Source organism: Sparus aurata, chromosome 18 (assembly GCF_900880675.1).
Source record: "Sparus aurata chromosome 18, fSpaAur1.1, whole genome shotgun sequence".
NCBI classification, from domain to species: domain Eukaryota; kingdom Metazoa; phylum Chordata; class Actinopteri; order Spariformes; family Sparidae; genus Sparus; species Sparus aurata.
The window spans coordinates 21,427,597-21,451,034 of NC_044204.1; the positions used below are offsets into that span (position 1 = coordinate 21,427,597).

At 43.5% G+C, this 23,438-nt stretch overlaps 1 protein-coding gene and 1 long non-coding RNA gene across 4 annotated transcripts in view; both read left to right on the top strand.

Annotated features, from left to right (window-relative positions):
• Positions 1-23,438, top strand: part of nlgn3a (neuroligin 3a) — a 130,943-nt gene that overhangs the window by 22,883 nt on the left and 84,622 nt on the right. Inside the window, exons 2-4 of one of the 3 annotated variants that reach the window (XM_030396429.1) lie at positions 3,872-4,592; positions 5,695-5,754; positions 15,625-15,684. In XM_030396429.1, coding sequence (XP_030252289.1) covers positions 4,121-4,592; positions 5,695-5,754; positions 15,625-15,684 — 592 coding nt within the window. In that variant the 5' untranslated portion in view covers positions 3,872-4,120. The remainder of the gene's footprint in view (positions 1-3,871; positions 4,593-5,694; positions 5,755-15,624; positions 15,685-23,438) is intronic. The other 2 variants (XM_030396430.1, XM_030396431.1) reach the window with 2 other exon arrangements.
• LOC115568815 (uncharacterized) lies at positions 18,839-23,354 on the top strand. The gene is made up of 2 exons (XR_003981442.1): positions 18,839-19,611; positions 20,477-23,354. It is a non-coding gene; the product is annotated as an uncharacterized LOC115568815 (long non-coding RNA).

The window sequence follows — 23,438 nt, forward strand, 5'->3', positions numbered from 1 at the left end:
GGACCTCTGAGATGCTGTTGGAGGGGGGAGACTGATGAAGTCCTCTGTGCTGCGTGTCCTCTAAACACACACACTCCATCACACTGTCCTATGTCCTTGCAATGTCCTGATTAAAAAGTTTGACCTGATGTATTTTATCTCGACTGGAATTAGTGTTATCACGCATATTCTGCTGCTCTGTGTGCAGATCTAAACAGAAAAGGCCTCAGTTACATGTTCAGTTAAAAAGTCTTGTATCTTTGGGGAAAGGTGCCTTTTTGAAACCCTCCTCCAGGCAGACACCTTTTCTCTGTTCAGGGGATCAATATGTGGAAGTCTTTACCAACAGAACACACAATGGATCATAAATGTGATCAATTTAGTTTAGAGTCGAGGCGCCTTTTTGAGTTTTTTATGACACTTTAAAACTCAGTTGCCGGTTTATTAGGTACACCTAGTTAAACTAAAGCTCTGCAATAAATCCTACATTTATGAAATTTATAGACCTGCCAATATGTTTCTTTTCCATTAACGTGTTCCCCTTTAACTTTTTCTTTAAACTGTATCCTCAGTGTTACTGGACAGAGAAACACAGAGCTCCTCCAAATGATGAAATAATCCTGAAGTATTATGTGATGTCCATAAGTTTTAATTGCTTCAGCTTCGCTTCTTTGAAGTCATGTTTTATCTGTAATTTTTGTCTTGGTGGACAGATCTACAACATTTAAGAGCCTTGGCTGCTGTGCAGAAACAGCGGTGAATTCAATGTGGTCATTTTAAAGCAACGTCATGTAGAACTTGGTATCTTGTGCTATTTAGGACACCCACAGTTTTTAGGGTGCAATACCACTGTTGTAAAAAGAAAGGTGTTCCCAAGTTTATCTAACAGTATTATCAGATTTACAGTAATGTCAGATGTCAGCTGCAGTTAGCAGCAGTTTGCAGGTGTTTTTTTTTTTTTAACAAAAGAAAAGCTATCTGTCCATCTGGAAACTCTGTTGATCACAGAAGGTTCAGGTAGAGCAGTCAGAGGACATCAGAGGGAATGACAGAAAATATGATGCAGTTTCAGTGATATAGTTCGTATGTGTGACATAGTGCCATAAAGTGTTCCTGGGAGATCCTACCTGCAGGTTACATAGTGCAGTTACAAAGTGATCGGGGCACAGAGTGGGATTGAGAGAGACGCCTTGTGAATTTACAAGTCACTGTGCCACCAGGTTATAAGGTAAAATAGTTACATAATGTTGCTTTAAGCTCTGTGGATTTTTTTCTCGTCAATATGCATATTGGGAGTCACGGTTGATGTCTACATTAAAGTTTTTATGTATGCAGGCTTTTGAATAAAGAGCCGGACATTTTGTAAAACAGCTGCACCAACTGAGAGTCACAGAAGGTTGTCCATGGTAAAGATTAACAGGCTTTCTACATTTGGAACCAGTTCACTAAAGTTCTGTCTCAAAGATTCAATTTAATGATCATTTTGATGTAGTGGTAGTAATAGTAGTTTGTATTTTGTGATTCTGCTGAAAGGCATTGCATTATACTCAAAGGTGTCTCCTATGTTTAGTTATATACTAAAAGTAGGCTCCACAGCGATTTTATTGCTAGAAAATGGAGTGGATATAAATGGTGTGGCGAGAATACTCCTCTCAGTGTTGCGTAATATAATGCAACAGCACAACAAATTAGAGCCTCAAAGATGAGCATAATTTCAATTAACACCTTTCGGAAACATTTTCTGCAGTATAACCTTCATGCAGTTCAGATTTATTGCAGCGCTGTTGCATTAAACAGGATTAGTTTTAGCTAGGTGCAGCTAATAAACACAACTGAGTGTATTATATTACTGGTTGTGGTATTTGTAGGTGTTCTCTTGTTCAATATAAAAGTCCATCTATGTCTAAGTGTTTCACACTAGCTCAGGCCATAAATCCTGTAAATGATGTTCGGCTTCGCTAGATGCGGTGTACTTGTCTTGTATCCAAACATAAAAGAAATGAAATATTTTTAACAGTGTAGTTCATACCATCTTTAAACGTGGGGATCTGACAGTAATGTCTGCCGAGGTTTCAGCCTCCTGCTACAGTGGTCTATGGTGAACAGGATAGGGACTGTGTCAATATGTCTTTTCCGGCATTTCAAAGTCTTTGCCAGCCCTTTCCACCCCCAGCAATGCATGCCTTTTAGTCCCCTGATTGGATATGGATGGCTTTTCATGTATTATCACGTAGCAGGTGCTCGGTGTGCCCAAGTCTCTGAGCAGAATTTTGCCACCACACACAATTTATTTCCACAATTATTGGAGAATGCGGAATCATCTGAAATACGTACAACATGTACTGTATGTATTTGTTTTTGGGCTTCCATGTACAGCTCTCACTGGAAGACTTTCTGCTGATCCAGAGCTACAGAAAGTAGGAATAGCTGCCTCGCAATAACAGCACCTCCAGGAACGTCAGGATTGCTTTTTCTCAGTGGTTAGTGGCCCTCCAACGGCTGCCGATACATTATAAATCATTTACACAGTCATTTTGGAATGCAATATCCTCCTCTAAATGCTGGCTTTTCTTTCCCATTGTTATTAGAGCGAACATTGCAGTGGGCGCACAAGGCTGAGGGGGACCCTAAGCCACAGAAATTGAAAATTGATCAGGCAGTGTGGGAAGGTGTTTTCACTGGCGCCGTGGTTCACCCTGGGACTGTAGATTAGCATTTACAGCACTGTCACTGGAGGCCCGTAGCTACATCCTCCTCTGGCCCTTCTTCTGTTCATCCCCAAAAAGTGATCTCTTGTAAGAGCAAACAAAGGAGATGAAATTTAAATTCTAAATCATTGGTATACCAGTGGGAGATGTAGGGAAAAATGCTGAATGACATTAAGCAGGACATGAGATTTATTTCACGTTTTCTATGTTCCTGAGCATTACTCTTAATGTTGGGTTTATGGCAGTGGTTCTCCTGTAAATATGTCTATCTTCTTTAAAGGATATGTTTGTTTTTTTTAAGTCTGTCATATAAGAAATGTTGTATGTTAATATGTACATTGAACCAGGTTTTGTTTTCTGCAGTAATTACTCCTGTTCATCCTTGTCTAAGGAGGCAATTCTTTACCAAAAAGACAGCTACTTTGAAGGATAACTACTTAATTTGACTAATCCTGACTGCAGAAAACTCACCTACATTTTGAAATACTTTTTTTTCTTTTTTAAAGAACCAAGATAGTGCCCTAAATCTAGTGGGATAATTTTTTTGTCATAAGCTCACGTATAATCAGACTTCTTCAAACCAGTGGATTTGCCCCTGCTGGCCATTCAAAAGAGTGCAGGTTTAAGGCACTTCAGCATTGGCTTCAGTTTTGTGACCCACACACTCTGTCCATATTTTAAACAGTCACTGTTTGTGCTCCATTACTTGCATTGTTAGAAGAATCTTCTGACCAGTATCTGGGACAGTATAAACTGAGGGAATGATCTCAGTGACCAAAACTCTTTCAGTGTTTTATATTGGCTCACGCTTTTGTTTTTTAAGTCTGTCTTAAAACAAAATGACAAACCCAGTAACAGTTTGGTCACTGTAATTGTCAAATGTTGGCCACTGAAGAACAGAAAAATTACCTGACACCAGTTGATACCTTTCACATTTCATTTGTCCTGTCAGCCGCATCTTGACAAGTTTCCGGACAGTTAATTGCAATATCCAAGTCATAGGCAGGTTCTTGATTATGTGGATTGATGATAGCCCTAAGAGCTCTGTCATGTTTATGTGAGCTGCTTTATGTCATGACAGAAAAGGCCTCCACAAGTCAATAAAAATGACTGACTAAAAATGGGAGCAAACTGGTGGGCTGTCAGGGAAATATCATTAATTTTCCTGTCTTCTTCTCTTGCAGCACGGGATAGAAGATCTGACGAGCGCAGAGAGAGAGAGGACGGTGAATAAGGACCTCGCTGCGGAGAGGAAACTGCGTAACCGCGACTGTTTCTCCTCGTCTGTAAGCCGGCAGGCTCTAGTATCGCAGCTGATGACTGTCCCTCAGGTGGCTGGACTGCAGGGCTGAGCAGGAAGCCTGTGTGTTTGCTGAGGGGCTGCCCCTGGCTTGTATGTTGGTCACTTGCAGTTGCACTAGCTCACAAGGACCATGTGGTTTTCTCCAAGGAGAAGTCATCTCCCCTCGCAGAACTGGCACGGTGCCCACAGTAGCACCAATTTCAGCGTGTCTTTATGGGTGTTAAGTTTTTGTTGGTGCTTTGCGGCCTTGAGAGGCCAGAACTACCACCCCACTGTGAACACGCAGTATGGGAAACTCCGAGGGGTGAGGGTGCCTCTGCCGAGTGAAATCCTGGGGCCGGTGGACCAGTATCTGGGGGTTCCGTACGCCGCCTCCCCGGTCGGGGAAAAGCGCTTCATGCCCCCGGAGCCTCCTTCCTCCTGGTCGGGGATCAAGAACGCCACTCACTTTGCTCCTGTTTGTCCCCAAAATATTCACAACGCTGTGCCGGAGATCATGATGCCAATATGGTTCACCTTCAACCTGGATATAGTTACCACGTACATACAGGATCAACACGAGGATTGTCTTTATCTAAACATCTATGTTCCAACTGAGGATGGTGAGTGTGTCGAGTAAGCAGGGTGAAACCAAACCTCTCCTCCTCTCTTCTGTCTCTGCCTTCCTTCTTGCTCTGTCTTTACTCTTAAGATTCTGTGTCACCTCTGTATTTTTGCGCGGAGCATGACCTGTTGTCTGGCGCATGCTGTGTCCGTGTCCACCATCTCAACCTCCCATCTTGACTTGATCTTTCATTTAGTCTTTTCATCAACTCTCCCCTTCCATGTCCCTGTTAGAGGTTCCTCTTTTGATGACTAAATGACTTATTAATATGACTGAATAAAAAAAGAAGCAAAAATCTAATCATACAAGGAGCAGATTGGAAATACTGGGTGCACCTTCCTACCCTCACTGTCTTGACTGTTCTGGGGATATTAGCCATTAGTGATTAGTAGCCTGTCTCATAAGTGAATGATCTACTACTGTAGGGTTGGTGAAATATTCTGTCTGGTACACGAGAGGCCTGTGGCATCAGCCTGAACTATGTAAGACCCTTTACTCTCCTTGTTTGATCCAGTTTGTCCTTGCACAAAGCTGAAAGTGGGTTTTGTGCAAAAGGCAAACACAGATTCGGCTCAACCATGACTGAACATTTTACATTTCTAGATGTTGACTCTTTTAAATGGCTCCCATTATTTCACCACTTGAAGGAGACCCACACAGGAAAATGGGCTTGAAATGTTAAGTGCTCCGAGAATCAAATGGGCAACGTCAAATAACACTCTCACTTATCAGATTACAATGGGAAATGCAAAACTTTCTGGCCTCTCTGCCTTCTGTGTGGCTGTAATGGGTCTTAAATAGAAGTGCATGTGAATATGGGCTTCCTGTGTCCCAGGATGCAGCAAATTCATTCCACCATTTTGGAATATTTCTGCAGCAACACCCCAGTTACTTTCTCAACAGGTCCTCTGTTGTTTCTTGATGTTGATGATGCCTGGGAGGGTGGGAGGAGGAGGAGGAGGAGGAGGAGGAGGCGGAGGAGAAGGAGGGAAAGAGGGTGACGAGGGGGGGGTCTGACTCAGTCTTGAGTTGTTGCATGTCACATGGTGATCTTTTCCAGATCTCTCTGTTATTTTGTAGTTTTTCCATTCATTTTACAGTCAAAAGAATATCCAAGGAATGTGCCAGGAAACCCAACAAGAAAATGTGTAGAAAAGGAGGTATGTAAAAAAAAAAAACAAAGAAAAAAAGAAAAGAATAAAGGAAAAAGAAAAGCCAACACGGAGTTGAAAGAGTGAAAGAGAGAGGAGAGTGATGGGTGCATCCTTCCAAAGCCGCCAATATCACCACCTATCAACTCCCAAATCAAAGTGCTAATTGGGATGAACGTGGGACTTGTGACTCAGATCAACCTTGACATGAGATGAGTGAGTGCTACAAGTTAGTGTGTGTCTGTGTGTGTGTGTGTGTGTGTGTGTGTGTGTGTGTGTGTGTGTGTGTGGGGAAGTGTAGTTTTACTATTAGAGTGTGTGAAGAAGTGAGAATACAAGTCCCTAAATAAATAATGATGCTTTGTCAAGCAATAGATCGTGATGTCTAAGAATAGGATGTATTTATTTATTTGTATTTTGACATTACTGTATGGCTTGTCATGTTTAAAGTGTGGAATTATTTCATTTTGCTAGAACTGTGGATTAATTCAGAGGCATGACTGCTGCTTTGAAATAGCAGAAGATGAAATTTGACTTGGTATGTAATGAACTTTAGTCATGTCTCGGGCTGCTCTGACAGCACTTAAGACACCAGCTTATTGGAAGTATTTGTCAAACGCGACACCTGAAAGCGCCGCAGCCTCAGCCGTTGATTAAATTTACACAAAAAAAGTGGAGGGCCACCTTTCTCTTACATTTATTATGCACAATTGTTCAAATAAGGGCTGGTGGGGTATTTCATTGGCACAACAGCTTCCATCCATCCTTGTGGCAAATGCTCAAACTCGCAGCCACGGAGAAACACAGTCCAATTTCATTAGCAGCAGCTTAAATCTCACTGCTGGTAACAACAGAGGGCTAATTTCCTGAGCCTGCCCGAAGGCACGAGGACCTGACAAGTTGCCTCAAGACCGTGATCCAGAGCATATCTCGCTCACAGTAAAGATTCAGTTTCAGCTGGGAGACCTCTGCTGCTGATTTCCACGGAGGCAGCAGGCAGCTATTGGCCTCATTCAGTGCACTCGTACATTCTGCTTTGGTAAAACAATTTTGTAAGAGACAGACTAGCCCTCCAGGCACTTCTGCTTCTGAATTAGTCCCAGTTGTGGAATATACACAGAAATATCTCTTTAATATTCCCCTTCCACTTGGATTTCAATTATCTTCCCCATGTTTGGTAATGAGAAAATGGTTTATCATAAGTTTCATATGTTGGTTTTATGACACATTATTGTGCAGAGTGATGCTTGTTGCAGGGTTCCTCTGTTGCTATAAACACAAAGGTTGTATTTTCAGTCTCGTTGGAAACTCTTTAGTTTCAATTGCACCTTTTTTTTAAACTGCTTCTACTAATCTTGGCTTATGTTGAATTAGCAGTGCAAATGAAGCACAATTTATCCCTCTTAGGCGATGTAAAAAGCAACCTCTGAAGCATACTTTGGTTTTGGTTAAATGTTTCCAATACAAAGTTAAAGTCTTGTTTGACTGATTCAGAGCGAATTGGGAAACCGCTTAACAGTTCATCAGTTTCCTCATTAAAGATTTTTAATTTGCGTCTTCTCAATAGTTTGATCTGTTAGGTAAAACTGTTAATACCGACAGGGTCATATGTTTTCTATTAAATGTTTGCAAAGCTTTCAAAAGAGACCTGTATAATGCAGTCGAGTCATACACCCTGGGCATTTTCAATACTAATATCACCTCCACTACCAATTTTACAATCTGTATCTCCTTGAATGTGGTTCCTCAGGAGGAAAGAGTGATTTATTTTCAGAAAAAAATAAATAATAATAATTATGGTATTTGACTCTTGATGAAATGGTTGTGTGATTGTTGCCAAGCAACAGTATGCAGTTGTGACAGAGGCAGAGTAAATGACCCTCTTACCTAGCGTGAAGCACCTTTGTTGCAATCGCGATGCCTGTCAAGTGAGAGAAATATATTGTCCATGAATCCTGTGAAATGCATCAGATGTGATCTTATTAGAGTCTTCTGTTTTTTTTACAAGACAAGAGGTTAGCATAATGTGAGTTGCACATTCTAGGCCTGTAAAAATAAATGGAGAACACAATCTGCAATATAATTGAGCAGAGTGGTGGTTGGAATATAGAACTGGAGAATTAGGTTTGGAGAAATCCTCCTGTATGGATCCTGTGCCATTAGCATCCAACTGGGCGTTGTGCAGCACTTGGTTTAGTGATCAAAGATGCCGCCCATCCTCCTCCATTAAACAAGAGGAAAGCCCTGAAAAAGACGCGCAAGTGCCTGGAAAGACGATCAAAGACGGACTCATTCAAAAAATATCGGAAGGCTCAAGTTGAATCTTCCTCTGTTTTTGCCATTGTGGTTGGTTGCTGTTAAGAGCTACAGTTGTTGTGCCAACAGAGCATTGCTCTTTGGTCAGAAACAATTTGATGTTTATGCTGACTGAAACGTCATCTAGAGTATCGCTGTCCTTTCTTTCTCTCGACAAATGCAGCGCCGCATGACCTGGATGTCCGAGCAGGGAGTCACGAGGTCATGTGGAGGTAGTCGAATATGCAAGATCAGCACCCTAGCCCGCTGCTCTCTCTGAAGTGGCCACATAGCACACACACACACACACGAAGCTCAGAGCGGTGACAGAGCTGCCGACACTGGAGCTGTGGTTATATCACTCAGTCATTTTCTCTGCTCTGAGTCGGAGTGAATGGAGTGAAGAGAGGGGTAATGATGTGCAGGGGCACAGCTAAGCACTATCCTGCCTCATAGTGCAAGATTGGCTGGAGATGGGTCAATTTTACGAGGACAAACCCTGATGAGGTCAATTGTTGTCTTTAAAAGAGGTTTACATTGTTAAGCTGATGGACAAACTTTAAAAGCGATCTGTAAAATCGCATCCTTTGGATGAGATCCTGATTGAGGCAGAGCTGTGGTGATAAGGTGTACTCACTGTGCTACATGCCACCTGTTTATACACTATGCACATTATTTTCTGCAGGGTTTTACAGCATGTCTCTTTCACTGCTTGTAACCCGCTTGTGAAACCTGTCCTTGGAGTTCCTTCACACTGGTCTCTGTCTGAATAACACAGCTTCCGAGAGACGCTCTGAGATCAACCTTCCCGACTCCTAAATTCTGCCCTCATCATGAGTCTATTTGAGATAAGTGCAGCGAAATCTGTTGTACGTTTTGGCTTGATTTGGACCACTCAACTATCATTCTTATGCAGCCCTCACAGGCAGCAGGCTGCCATGTGTTACACAGCCTGGTGCCAGTACTGAACAGCCCAATCGGTTGCCAAACCTGTAGATTAACTACCCCAGCAGAAACACTGGACATATTTTTCCTCTTACCAGATGACCTCCAGATGCTTGAGAGCTGTGAAAACTGCAAAAGAGCCTCAATCCTGGTTAGACTGCGTCTGGGCCGTGGCAGACAGTAACACACCATGGTAATCCCGTTGGTTGGCCGACTCAACCCTGCCTCAGGGAAGGAGGGGCTACTCCCTGAGTGCTGCCGAGGAAATCTGTACACCAAGCAGACAGCACAAAAACTTTCCAAGACGACAAGAACAAATATTGGCTTGTGCCATTTGAGAACACAAGCAGATACCCAAGTTTGTTTGATGGAAAATTACTTCCATAATCTCCTATGATCATCTGCCTGGTGCAGATGACGACCCCAGCGAGCAAGGGGCTGTAACCAGCCAGCGGCCGATTCCATTCACACTGACTTGAGATGCAAGACGCGGCCTGAGCAGGAAGTTCCTATTCAGAGGCGTCCTGCTGCTGTGCTGTCCAGCTTCAGCAGTCAGTCCAAGGCTCAGTATCGCTGTTCTGTTCTTTGTTTACCCCAAACTAAAACGGAACAGAAGACAGAGCCTGTGGAGTCCCAAAGCTCTGTTAAAGGGGAAAACACTATTTATTTGTTGCTTCAGGTTTCTCTGTTAGCTTAGACCACAGCTCTTGAGCCCCATTCCCCCTTTAAATTTCTTTAAGTGGACATAATCATTCAGCCTGTGCTTTTATGGTTGCACCACAACGTTCGTGATTTCATTTTATTTTATACACATTTTCTAAAAATTAAGGCCAACATAATTGGCAACTTTGTAAATTTTGAGGTTTTGATTCTGCGGTTGCGATGAAGAGGTGAAAGGCGCCCTGTGGAGTTTATTTTGGTTTAAGACACATTTTGAGTGGATATCTTAGCTGGTAAAACGATTGCAAAGCTGAATCTTGTTTTGTTTAGTTTTTTTTTCATATTCCAAGTCATGCAGTCTTTACATTCATGTCTTGCTTTCAGTCGTCTTTTCCTTGTCCTTCACTGCGTTTTTCTGTGCTTTGTCACATTTCTTGGTGTGTTACTGCAACTATGGCTTGGACAATCACACACATATCGGCCATTGTGATTGGTTTTGTCCATCGCCAGTTGTTTTCTTTTGGCTATTTTTGACTTGTTATTTTGCTAACTTATTGATATGCCTTCTATGAAAGAGCGAGAGTTGCTGCTAAGCAGCTGTGTGTTCATCAGTGGGCTAACCTGGTAAGCGCAAAAAGAGGCCTGCAACAACAGAGAGAGGCAGCAAGGTAAAACATTGTGTAACAATAGAACCGGAATATATTCACATCTTTCTCTGTTTGTTTGTTTTTTTCGAGTTTGGACAAATTGTGTTGTACTTTAACAACAAGTTAACAAGGCAATAATGTCTGGTCACTTTGGTGAAAGAGACAAATTTAAATTCAGAAGGTGGACAGTTGTACTTTTTTGTGGAATAATGTTTATTTGGTTTATTTTTTGGACTTAAAAAGAAAAGTCCTATCTGTGTGTTTGCTAGTGGCAGGTGAACAAATAGTCCTCTCATCAGCGGAGGGAGAAGGGACTATTCCTTGCCCCTGCATGAGCCAAACGCACAAATATATAAACAATGGCTATTTTCTTTAGCCGACGGTGGCCAGTTGAAAACATTTTAATATAACGCCCAACCCGTTCTACCAACGACTGTCAGTCGGTAAAACGGCTGAAACCATCTGCAGGATCTGAATCACGTTGCCAATGAAGAGGCATTCCTAAAACATTGCTCCATTGTAGCTAAAAGATAATTAAAAATTTCTTAAACTAGGATCCAAAAATTGCGAAATCAGTCATTGTGCTTCTAGTTCTCACGGTTGTTGAGGTGAAGAAGGTTACATACCTGCATCATTCTGGCTTTTGGAAATTTGTAATGTAGCAGCACTGTGCAGCACTTACTGAAATGACAGGCAGAAGATTGAGAAGCCTAAAGCCTGGTGAGCCCTGATTATTTTGCAAGATATTTGTGCAGAGTACTCCTTTTCCCCCTAAAATGAGAAATAAATGGATCATTAGGAATAAAGAGAAGAGGTAAGAAACCCCAGCGTGTTAGCTTACCACCGTACTCAGGAGCCTGTGGTCTCTGTTAAACATGTCTCTTTCCATTATCGAGCTGTAGACAGGCAGGAAGACAACTTGGCCGCCTTTTATTTGTTTTTTTATTTTGGGAACAGCTGAAGCGCAGTGTGAGTTTTGGCTGTCCTTTACTGCAGGATTACAGCCTCCTTAACCTTTTAGCTGCATTCTCCATCATTCTCTCTTATGTGTCCCTCCCAAGCTGTTCCTTAACTTCTACACTGGGAGACAGATTGAGAGAGATGGAGATAGACATCCAGAGGAAGAGAGAGAGAGAGAGAGAGCAAGAAAAAGATAGGGAGAGAGCAGGGAGACGGGAGGAGAGACAGATCCAGGCACTCTGAAAAAGAAAAACGGCCACCTGAGGATTAGAGACTGAATATAACTGCTCTAAATTGTCAGGGCTGCAACATTTCACATTTCACTAAGTCCCTTTCCGCATTCTGACCTTTCTGATATTTAACTCCGAGGCCCATCTATTGTCAGCGAACCTTTATCCAGCAAAGGAAAGGCAGTTAACATTTAGCCCTTCTACGATGTATTGAGTGAATTCTGGATTCAGTCGAGAAAGTCCCCAGAGTCTGAGAGCACTCTCTGTGTCTACGTGTGTACATACGTGTGCACACTTGGGTTTATTCATGTAAAACTCTGCAGCCGGCAACTAGGCCGTCTTTTGTTTGCGATCCCGTCCTGCTGAAATGTTCGTTTTTAACACAATTTATATAACGAGTATAAGACCATCATATTCGGTTTCCCTGAACCTGACTTGATGAATGCGACAGGTTTCTATTTAGCTTGTCAGGGAACATGAATAATAGCTGTTATTCTTGATGCCGCCTGTTTTGACGGTGATGCAAATGTCTGCTCCCGGAAGGCCGGCTGTACGCAAAAGAAAAAACGTTGATTCAGTTTCATCTTAATTTCACACCCTCTCGCTGCGGCGCCACTTTAAAAGATTCAAGGTCAAATATAGGCTCGATCGCTGAGTCACTGCAGATGTCACATGTTGTTCCTATTATAGATCCAGCATTTGACACGCACACACAGGCTCACAGACAACAGGATTCAAAGTGACAGAGCTTCCCTGTCGACACCTGCCATCCAATCTATGGCTGTCTGAAGAAGTATCACTCAATAACTGCACTGTTTTACCACAGTGAACGCCAGAATAAGTGTAATCACTAACAAGCCATAAAGACGGCTGCCGAAGCAGGTGACAACCACTTTTTGTTTGGCTGCTGGCTTTCGTTCAGCTAAAACAGTTTTGTAGGTTCCCTTGAAGCCTACATGAGAGCGACGCGACATCTGATGACTTAATGGCAGTCACTTCCCACGCGAGGAGGAGTCTCCTCCTGAGAGCGGCTGCCGCTATGAAATGCGTCTATCTTAAAGGTACTTTACTTGCCAAACCCTTTTTTTCTGCTGTTTTCTCCCGTGATTGCAGTGATGAAAGATTACCACCATGATAACAATCCGGAGTTGTAAAATCTGGTCTGGTAATAATATAAACCGCCGCGCAGTGTTCTGTTGTCTGATAACACTTAAAACTCATGACTGTAATTCTCAAACACTCCAGCCCTGTTCTGAATTGTCTATTTTTTGGGGGGGTATTTTTAACACGCCCCCATCAATGCAGCTCCTTGTGTGCTGTTAAGCTGAGTTGTTTTTGAAATGGATGAATGAAGGATTGAAGTGGACGTGTTACAAAACAAAAAGCGCTTCAACCAGAAATATCCACATGAAAGATTTCCACAATTTATTTATTTATTTTTATTTTTTGGGGTTTGACAAGTCAATTCAATTTAATTCAAATCACGATGTGAAACCACAGAGGCGGGGGAAGTTAGAGCTGTGATGTTCTTTGTGTGCGACTGTACAATTATTTAGGTTTAAATATCTAATTCTCTCTGACTGTGCGTATGCTCTGGTTAAGTATAGGCACAACAAACACTTGATTAGGGTGAGGGATACATACAGGTTTTGTCAGCAAAACAACGCTGCAGATGGCCCAACTTCCCGTCCAAAGTATCGTGTTTTTGTCGCCTCAGACACAGCTGGAAATTATGCTGACTTCACCTTAAAAATATTCAGTGGTGTCATGCTTACAAATGTTGCAAGGCCATGGCCCCTCATCAAAAATATCCAGTAGCTTCACAAAAGGAGACTTGGAACTGTGGTCGCTGGGTTTGGCAGCCTCATTGCTTAAAGTGAAGGGCTAATTCAGTCTGAAAGCCGGCTCCCACTTTTGCACAACCCTCCACAACAACTTCGATGACTCTCTGTAACCCAACATCAGTCCAATAACCACTTATTGCCAAACAGGGTGACACAAAAATTATGCATATAAGCTCAAAGTTGTCGTGGTCACACGGTTATGTTTGCATGACTAAAGATAGCAAATCGTTTAGCGGCCCGTGCAGACTGCATTATTCATCACGCACCATTACGACCGGCGTGATGGACAGACTGAACAAGGTCATTGTGTAGACGCTGGAATCAACAGATTCAAAAGGCTTCTCCACTTTGAAGAGCTTGAATGTACTCAGTAAATGTCATGACACTCAACCCATTAACCCATTACATTATTCAATACATTGCATCTATTAGTTAACAGTGGATGAGGTATGCAGACACACATTCTTGCAAATAAAAGCTGTTTCACAAGCGCCTATGCCGAAGAGTTTTATATTGTTTCTGACTCCAGAGTCCATGCTGTATGTGCATCATAATGTATTTCTCTGACTTCTTTTAAAAACTCTTAAGCAAATATTTAATGTGCAGGTTGGCATTTTGATCATTCAAGAGTTGTCTTAAAGAAAAATGTATTAATTAGGTCTACAGGTGGCAAGAGAGGAAATATTGTGTAGCGACTGAAGTGGAAAGAAACAAGAATTTCCCCCAGGAAATTGTTCAACCATTTGTTATATTTATTTAACCTTTATTTGACGAGGAAAGTCATTATTAAAAAGCCTTCTCTACAGTAGCGGTGCTCAGCCATGGAGGCAATTCACCCAGATCTTGACATGTCTTGTCTCATGATTAATTTAGTCAGTAGATGACGGCCTGAACAACAACCACGCTCATTAAATATCTGACATTTGTTTGTTGCTCTGTTTTTCCCTAAAAGTTTCATGTTTTATTTCATAGAAATGCATTAATGTATGATGCTAGTGAAGGTGATGTTTGCTTCAGGCAAGTGTCAGGCCCACCTCTGCCGTGGAAAAGGCTACACATCTTCCCTATATCATAAATGCTTCAGTAAACTCTGTGACAATCGGCCCATTAGATTTTGATATTAATTCATTTTCAAAGGAAAGGTCCAAGTTCACCAATTCATACAGATTTACCGAATCAGGCATGGCTCAGGAGGAGATCTGAACTGAAAGTGGTGCTAGATAAAAGGTCAATGATTCAGCAACATGTTCATGATTCTTTAAAATCCTGCCAGAAAATGGTGGACTGTTGACAAGATGGATTAATGGATTGGGCAAATGACTAACTACCATTAGTCTTAGACCCTGCTGGTAGCAGGCTGCATGAAAAAATCACAATATATGGAATTCAATCTCAAATTGAATTGGTAGGTCAAGATAGGGCTTGTACACTATATTTGTACGCTTTACACAGGTGCCCTCGAGGGCTAGATATCTGTTTATAACATGTCACACAAGGACAACAGCACATTACCTACTGTTCAGGGCAAAGAGACCAGCTGAAGTAGCTGCACACATGACTGAGTATACACGAAATACGCAGTCATGTGATTTATTTAAATCTCACCACCTCTGGGGAAGTTGAAGGCAATCCTTCATGTGCTCCCGCTTGTAGTGTAAAATGTTCTTTCAACAGTTTCCTGCTGGCTTATTTGTACATTCTTTAACCCGGCAGCAACCACATTTTTGTGATTATCATTTTATTTGCTCTTTTATGGCCCCTAAACTTGTTTAAGTTGTTGTTAGGCACATATTACAGAGAGAATAGAAAGTCATTAAAGTATTGTTTAAACACACTAAACCCTGCTGAAGAAGTCATTTCCAAAATGCAGTTTAAAACCGTTTGGAATAACGTGTTGTCAGTGTTCATTTTTACAACAATCCTTTAAGCTAATGGTGTTGTTACCCAAACATATAGGATTGGATTCAGAGGATTTTCCAGATGAATCTAAAAAGGTTTTTTTTTTTCTGAAAGTGCCAGTGGTGTATGACTCTGCTCCAAAATATGCTCAGTATGTCAGTGCAATTCTGTGTAAACTACTGTGTTTTCATTTATTCGGTGCTCTTTTGTTTTAACAAGAAAGGCCCTTGACAAATTGTCTAATGTGAATTTTGTATTTAAGTTAACATTGTTATCATACAGATGTGGTCTCACAGACTGCTTTTTATTGCATTGCCTCTCTCTCCATCTGTGTGTTGCCAAACATGCTATTTTGAATTTCCCTGTGCCTCTCTATGTCTCTCCCTGCTTCAATAACAGGGACCCATGCAAAAAAACAGGGCGAGGATTTATCGGATAACGACGGTGATGAAGACGAAGGTATTTCCATGGTGAACAAAGATGGTGCATGAGTTGTTTTCTTTTTTTTGTTTAGTTTTTTTCTGAATATGTCTATGTTTTCTAAACATTTATGGGTTTTTTTAAATTTATTTTTCTTTTCTAATTACAAATGCAATCATCAAGCACCCCTGTGACATTACAATGTGTAGAAAAACATTGTCTTTGATGAAATATAAGAGTGTGTGTGGGAGTGAGTGAATGGGAGGTCTCCTCTTCACAAGCATCTGAATTCAGCAGATGAGTGGAGTGTTTGGCTTCAGAGTCAGATGGGATCTAGTAGCTGTCTAGATAACCAAGCCTGGGTTGAGTCATTTTAATATCTCACATCGTCAATGAAGCGACTGTTATTACAGGGGCAGAGGCAGTGGTGAGAGCCCCTTCTGAAGGTGTGGCCAGCAGCTGTATTTGTGGCGATAATGGTAGAGGAAAAGTGAAGCAGCAGTGTAATATCAGCCCGTTCACCAGGTCTGCCAGCAGATTTAGATGAGGAGCGGCAGTTCAGGAGTGCTGCTGGAGAGGATTAGAGGCAAGAGGTGTAGAAGATGGGAAGTTGCTGCTCAGCAATCGCATTGTTCACTTTCCATATTTATCTTGGGATATTCCTGGCTCAGGGTGGATCTCGGCCGAGATTAGAGTGAGAGACGATGCTTGTGCTGCAACAGAAACGGCTTAAGTCTCTGAATCTAAATCAAACCCTTGATATGGCCCCGCCCTTGCCTTTCTTCTCCACAGTAAGGCAGGTGATGCAAGCACGATGTTGGGTATCAAGGTTGAGCCCCTCGATGTATGCCCTGTTTGTTTGTTTGGGACAGATTGGATTTATGTGCATTATGGGTGTATTTATGAACAAGATCGATTCGTATGCCTGGAACGAAGCTGTTTGGGACCACATGTTTACGGCATATGGACATTCTATTTGGCAGAAGAAACTCAGATGTCCCAGCAAGTTGTCATTTATTTCTCTGGAATGTCGGCACAAGAAATGCTTTGCAGGGGGTCATTGTGTTTGCCAGCTGAGGATGCCCGGCCAGGGATCTATCCAGATGTTTAAGGGTTTGTACTTGCATGCCTTCCTCTTTGCCAGTGGGCTCTCCTTTCAAAAAGAAGCCTCATGCTGGTCTTGATCACAGAACAGGAAGTGTTGCCATGGCACCACTTTGACACACACAGGTGTTTCTCATTCAAGCCCACGGCGAGCTGTTGCAACTGAAGCCAAATTGCCTTCAGTCTACGGCTCGACTGTCCGTGCGCGCGTGTGTGTATGTTTGTCGTTCCCTCAAGCAAGCCCACATGTGTCAGTCAGTGTATGTTGCCCTAAGTCCGTTCAAAATTGCTGACAAGTGCCGATCCCTTTGTCTGGCAAGCCTTTGCATGCGTACACAGTGGCTTGGTCTCCAAGCTGTTGTGCTAGACTAGCCTCACTGAAAATGTGACAAGTCTTTTCTTTACTGAGCGCAACTAATGCTATTTGCGGAGCATCACCGTAGAAGCACAATACAGTCCCTGCAGTATCTCTGCCACTGCACTGTAACTAATGCATGTGTGACAGAGCGGCCCATCAATCCCTAAATATGATCCAGAAGATTTTCATTGTTCTGGTGGATGTGTCTGTTTTGAAGTGTAATGGCCCCGGCATATGACACCAGCGTTCTGAGACACTCAGAGATGCTGTTACCTCTGTGATAAAAAGGCTTCAGTCCTCACTGAAGGATGGTTGAAAAGTCCTTGTAAGCTGTCTTACATGCCCCTGCTCTCGCAAGTAGCTGCACTGTTATTGCCAGTAATAGCAATCTCCTACAGAAAATGTCCCGCATGCATTAGCACCGAAAATCAAACATTTGTATGCAAGTTAAAGGGCAACTAGAATCAGAACACGAGCAGAACTCCCACCGTCTCCCTCTTTAGCTGATGCACCTCTTATCCACATATTCTCATTCAGTCCAGAGAGCTGCTGTCTTTCCCGGTCCCTCTGTCTAACCCCCTCCATCTCTCAGTCTGTTCATCCCAACATTACCATGCTGTCTCAGTTGGCAGTCTGTCTGTCGTGGGCTGATTCCCATCCCCCCCTCTGCCATATTTGAGCCGCCCTCCTGCCTGCTATAACCCTCCAGACACGCTCTTAAATTCTAATTCGACTACGTTTTATTGGAACAATAAAGGATTTCTCACATTGCCAAAGAAATGTAAGCAACATATGTAATAAAAATAGGAATATATAAATGTGTAATATAAAGGCTGCGGAACAGCCAGTTAAAAGTTTCAACTACGATGGGGAGATAAGCAAAATTGAATATGTAGCGGGGAATATAATGACCATTTTATACACCATACATCTTTCTCTGTCTGCTTAGTCTTCTGTCTGTGTCCATCCCTTTGTGTGTCTGCCTGTCCATCTGAGAAGCAGTCAACCCCCTGGCACCTCACAAACTGCATTCAAATTCTGCGCAAACGCTCCCTCCAGCAACATGAGGGTGCACGCCAAGTCGTCATGATTTACATCGGCCCACAATCAGGACTCAATTTTACAGAGGCTGTTACTGCACTGTAAAACTGAGCTTTTCAATCACCTACATGCTGTTGTTAGATAAAGGTGGGCATGTAAATAGAGGAAGTGAGGCTGTGTAGGAGCTGAATCTCCCAGGTGGAACATGGCAGCAGCGCCGAGGTACCGTGCCCAGCGTTGGGCAGAGAGCGGCAGCCGTCCCCACTCCACCTCCGGAGTGTCTCGCACCACTGCCACCTCAGCCCCTCTCCCGCTGATGAAAAATACATGTGTGTGTCTGTCATTTGGCACTTTGAGACTCTAGCTCTAATCAGGAGGAATGCTTCAACCCGGTGCGAGTGTGCACACGCTCAAACACCCACACCCATCAATCAGCGAAGCATGCATACATGCACGCCCTCGTACACATACTCAATGCTCGCTTCCAAGCTCTAGAAGCAAAGACGACAACACACACACACACACACACCCACCCCCAGAGAAGCTCTCCATCGTTGCTGTGCCAGGGAGCAGAGCTGAGCTCCACCTGCCTGGGTATTACCATTAATTCCATTGCACAGGCCTGACTGGATCCCCATCCGGCAAAGCCCTCGGCTCAGCTTGGGCGGGCGGGCGGGCTGGAGACTGGTGAATTGACAGTGGGGGCAGTTCACACACCATTCTCTCCATTCTGCCACTATCCTATTCTCTCTGATGCCGCGGGGGTTGAGGACTCGTGCCCCTTGAAGCCCATTTATGCAGAGATATTTGGAATGCTGCTGCTCAGCTTCCTTCCAAGATAAGCATTGCTGCTAATGGCTTATCCGCAAGGGCATCATTTGAGCCATTTCAAAGGACGGAGGAGCCAGACCATTTCTGTCATCTCTCCCTATGTTTTTCTTTGTCCTTTACTCTTGAGTGGCACAAAATAATTGGCAAGTCAGAAACATGTAAAGACGCACTGCTCTTGAAAAATAACGGAAAAAGAGTAAAAATAGGTTTTTCTGTCGTCAACACTTGAGTGCGTTTGTACAGTATAATGTCAGCTTTTGTGGCTCGTACCGAGGAAAGCAAGGACTAAAGGGGTTAGCCTCGGTTCACTCCGGAAGCAAACAGCTATCTGTGAGTCTTAGGGATGACAGCACCTTTGCCGCTCGCTCCTCTCATCTAGATCCAGGGCTGGCTGCAGGGGGCTTTGGCTAATAGCCTTGAAGGCTTCTTACCGTGTCTTCCCCTTTATTTTACCCAGCCCCGATGTCTCTTTATTCTCTGTCCTCATACACTCTGCTCTCCGCCCTGTTGCCAACATCATATTTAACACACAAACACACCGGCAAGCTAGCAAAAAGTCACCTTCACACAAAGGTCATTCCTCCCATTACATTTACTGTAGTGATGTCAAGATTCATAGTCTGAGGCGCATAGTTCTTCACACACACACACATGCCTGACTGGATCCCCATCCGGCAAAGCCCTCGGCTCAGCTTGGGCGGGCGGGCGGGCTGGAGACTGGTGAATTGACAGTGGGGGCAGTTCACACACCATTCTCTCCATTCTGCCACTATCCTATTCTCTCTGATGCCGCGGGGGTTGAGGACTCGTGCCCCTTGAAGCCCATTTATGCAGAGATATTTGGAATGCTGCTGCTCAGCTTCCTTCCAAGATAAGCATTGCTGCTAATGGCTTATCCGCAAGGGCATCATTTGAGCCATTTCAAAGGACGGAGGAGCCAGACCATTTCTGTCATCTCTCCCTATGTTTTTCTTTGTCCTTTACTCTTGAGTGGCACAAAATAATTGGCAAGTCAGAAACATGTAAAGACGCACTGCTCTTGAAAAATAACGGAAAAAGAGTAAAAATAGGTTTTTCTGTCGTCAACACTTGAGTGCGTTTGTACAGTATAATGTCAGCTTTTGTGGCTCGTACCGAGGAAAGCAAGGACTAAAGGGGTTAGCCTCGGTTCACTCCGGAAGCAAACAGCTATCTGTGAGTCTTAGGGATGACAGCACCTTTGCCGCTCGCTCCTCTCATCTAGATCCAGGGCTGGCTGCAGGGGGCTTTGGCTAATAGCCTTGAAGGCTTCTTACCGTGTCTTCCCCTTTATTTTACCCAGCCCCGATGTCTCTTTATTCTCTGTCCTCATACACTCTGCTCTCCGCCCTGTTGCCAACATCATATTTAACACACAAACACACCGGCAAGCTAGCAAAAAGTCACCTTCACACAAAGGTCATTCCTCCCATTACATTTACTGTAGTGATGTCAAGATTCATAGTCTGAGGCGCATAGTTCTTCACACACACACACATCTGCTTTTCATATACCCAGTGCCATTCTCAGCATTCCTTTATATACATAAGACACACCTCGGTTACCCTAGCAAATGTCAAGTGTTGTGGAGAGCACGTTGGAGTCTGTCACACTCCGGCTATAAGGTGCTCTTTTCCTGCGTGTCCCATCACTCCCGATGATGCGCAGCCTATGTAAGTCCACGGGCTTAAAATAGCAACGGCTATGCAACAGCTATTTTTTTTGTCCTTCCACTGTCGTCTGTGAGTCCAAAATAGAAAATTAGTTACCATGTGTTCCTTCGTTTCAGCCCTATTTCCCCTCCGAGGCCGAGTCTCATACAGTGCTGCTTCATTTCATTCGGCATAAAGGGAATATTAAGTGGCCATTCGGTAACATTCAGGATACGGTCAGCGACTTATACAACGGCACACGCTGCTATATAATTCGGTGTAATTACACTGGCTGTTTTGCGAGGAGCTCCCCTGTTGAAGTACATGCAGTCCCCTAAATGTGAACATGGCCAGTAATGGACTTGTCATGAGTGAAGCGTGAAGCTTGGCCTGACAAGAGCTCTACAGTAGGGTGGATGTCATGTCCTGCCACATCAGGACATTGTCACCCGTCCCCACCCAGCCCACCACCACCCCCCCGTCCTCAGACCTCACTGATAGCCGCTGACAGCCACCATGTTTCACCAAGTGTTGACACAGTGAATGCCACGACACTTATCTCCGCTCGCCTTTGTCCTGTCCCACTCCGGACTGTCAAGGCCGCTTCTGGGGGCCCTTAATGTCAGATATGTGACGGACTGTTTCCAATGGACTTAGAGGCAAAGGACAAAAAGGTTGGAGATGGAGGTACCTGCGGGAGGGTTGTGAGATAGAGGAAGACGGAATGAGTTCTCCCAGCCCTCCTGGTGGGTTTTACTTGCAGCAGCAACACTTTTAGAGACACAGCTCAGGCCCGAGGTTTTGCCTCCCACTGACTCTCCAATCAAGTGCCTCTGTAATGCACCTTTGAAAGGTTGTGCTATCCAGGCCCTGCTAAAATCCAAACCCTGTGATGTCTTCGGACGTGGGTCTGTCACTTCTTCGATTTAGCCAGGGTGAATGGGAACTGAAGAGTTTATTTACTCATTCACTGGCAGTATTTCATTTATTTCCTCCGCTGTGATACAGTTACTTGCTACTCATATAAGTGCTGGGTAAAGTAGATGCATGATCCCACTTGTGCGACTGAGAGAGAGAATCTGTGAAAAAAGGATGTGTTGTATAAATTATTTTTCTCTCCGACTCACTCTTCATTGCACATCAGCTTTCATCATGCATATAAATGTTTTTGTTCATCTTCAAAACATGATTTTATTTGTCTTTCTTTAAAATTTTCAACTTGTTGTGCATGGAGTCGTTATTGAAAAATGTCTGTGCATTAATGAACCTATCTCTGTTCCCTCTCTAGCACAGAGCTACTGTGCAATTTTTTTTATGCCACAACTATGTGTGTTGATGTGTTTTGGTGTGTTTGCCTCGGAGAAATAGTGAATCAGCACGCAGCTTTTTTTTCCGAGGTAGCCACTTAGTCACCTGTTTTCGCCAGATTAGGCCGATAAAAGCTCTGATCTGATTGGTTAACAAAGAGCTGATCGCCTCTTTACCTCCATGTCGTGCCGTGCCGTGCTGCGGCCCAATGGGCGGGAATGTGTCTGCACAGGATTATTATTTCTGACGTCCAATTGGTATCTGTTGCATTTTTCTCCCTCTGACACAAATCACAGTGTCAGTGAGAACTGTATATCACATCTGTGTGACACCTCCCACGTCAGATCAAGTCAATGAATAGATTAGAACAAGTGGAGCTTCAGTGTCTTGTATCGCTCTCCCAAGGGGATTTTTAACTGTTGTCATGGATACCCGATGTGAATCAACAAAAGAGGTGACTGATAACACTGACATGACTAATCTCTTTTTCTTATTTCTGCCCCCTGTTCCTTCTTCCTCTCTGCCATTTCTCTTCGTATCTGTGGCCCATTCGTTTGAGTAGCTTGTGCAGGATATCGTTTTGCTGTTACTCTCCCCCTCTCTCCCCCCCCCTCCTCCTCCTCCTCCTCCTCTCCCCCTCCTTTTCCCTCTCTGACTGTACCTCTCATGCTTTCTCACCCCATGCATCCCCTCCTCCTCTTGTCTAAGATAAGTGTGTGCATAGAGAAGTGTCAGCTATAAATCACATTTCACTGTGTAGCCTTCTCAGATACCAGCAAGATAAAGAAGGCCATAAATAAGGCCAAATCATATACAAGTTATTGCTTTGCTTTTAAACCTAACGGGGCCATGAATAACCAAGGGAATAATGGAGAAAAAAAGAAAAAAAAACCTGTGAATCAAGGCCTGAGCTCCGCTATAGGGGTTGCGGGAAAAAAAAAAAACTGTGTCCCTACAAAATGCATTTAAGTAGTTGTCCTCGGTGTTGAGCATGCTAATGTGATGGGGTGCATAACGACGAGCAGAGCCTGCAGATGGAAGCAGATTGGGCCGTGCAGGATGTGGTCTGCGATTAGCTGTTCTTGAGGATTTTGAATTTTGGCTCCCAGTCACCATAGCAACCAGAATACAATACCGCCCTTTTAGAGTCCATTGCTTCCCCTTTTTATTTTTCCTTTGTTTTATTCCTTATTTATACGTTTTAATTCTTGTCTTTCCTTTGTTATTTTCTTTTTATTTCCTTCTTTCTCTCTGTTTTTATATCCTCCTTCCTTCCGGTCGGTCTTTGTGTCTCACTCTCTCTCTCTCTCTCTCCCTCCCTCTGTCTTTCTCACTCTCTCTGCCCCCCCACCCCCACTCATTCTCACCACTCTCGGGGCTTAAGGGGGAAGAAGAAAGAAAAAAAAAAAAGGAGAGAGGCAGGGAGTTGGACAGAGATGGAGGGAAGGGCGGGAGAGAAACAGGGAGAGACAGGGGAGAGT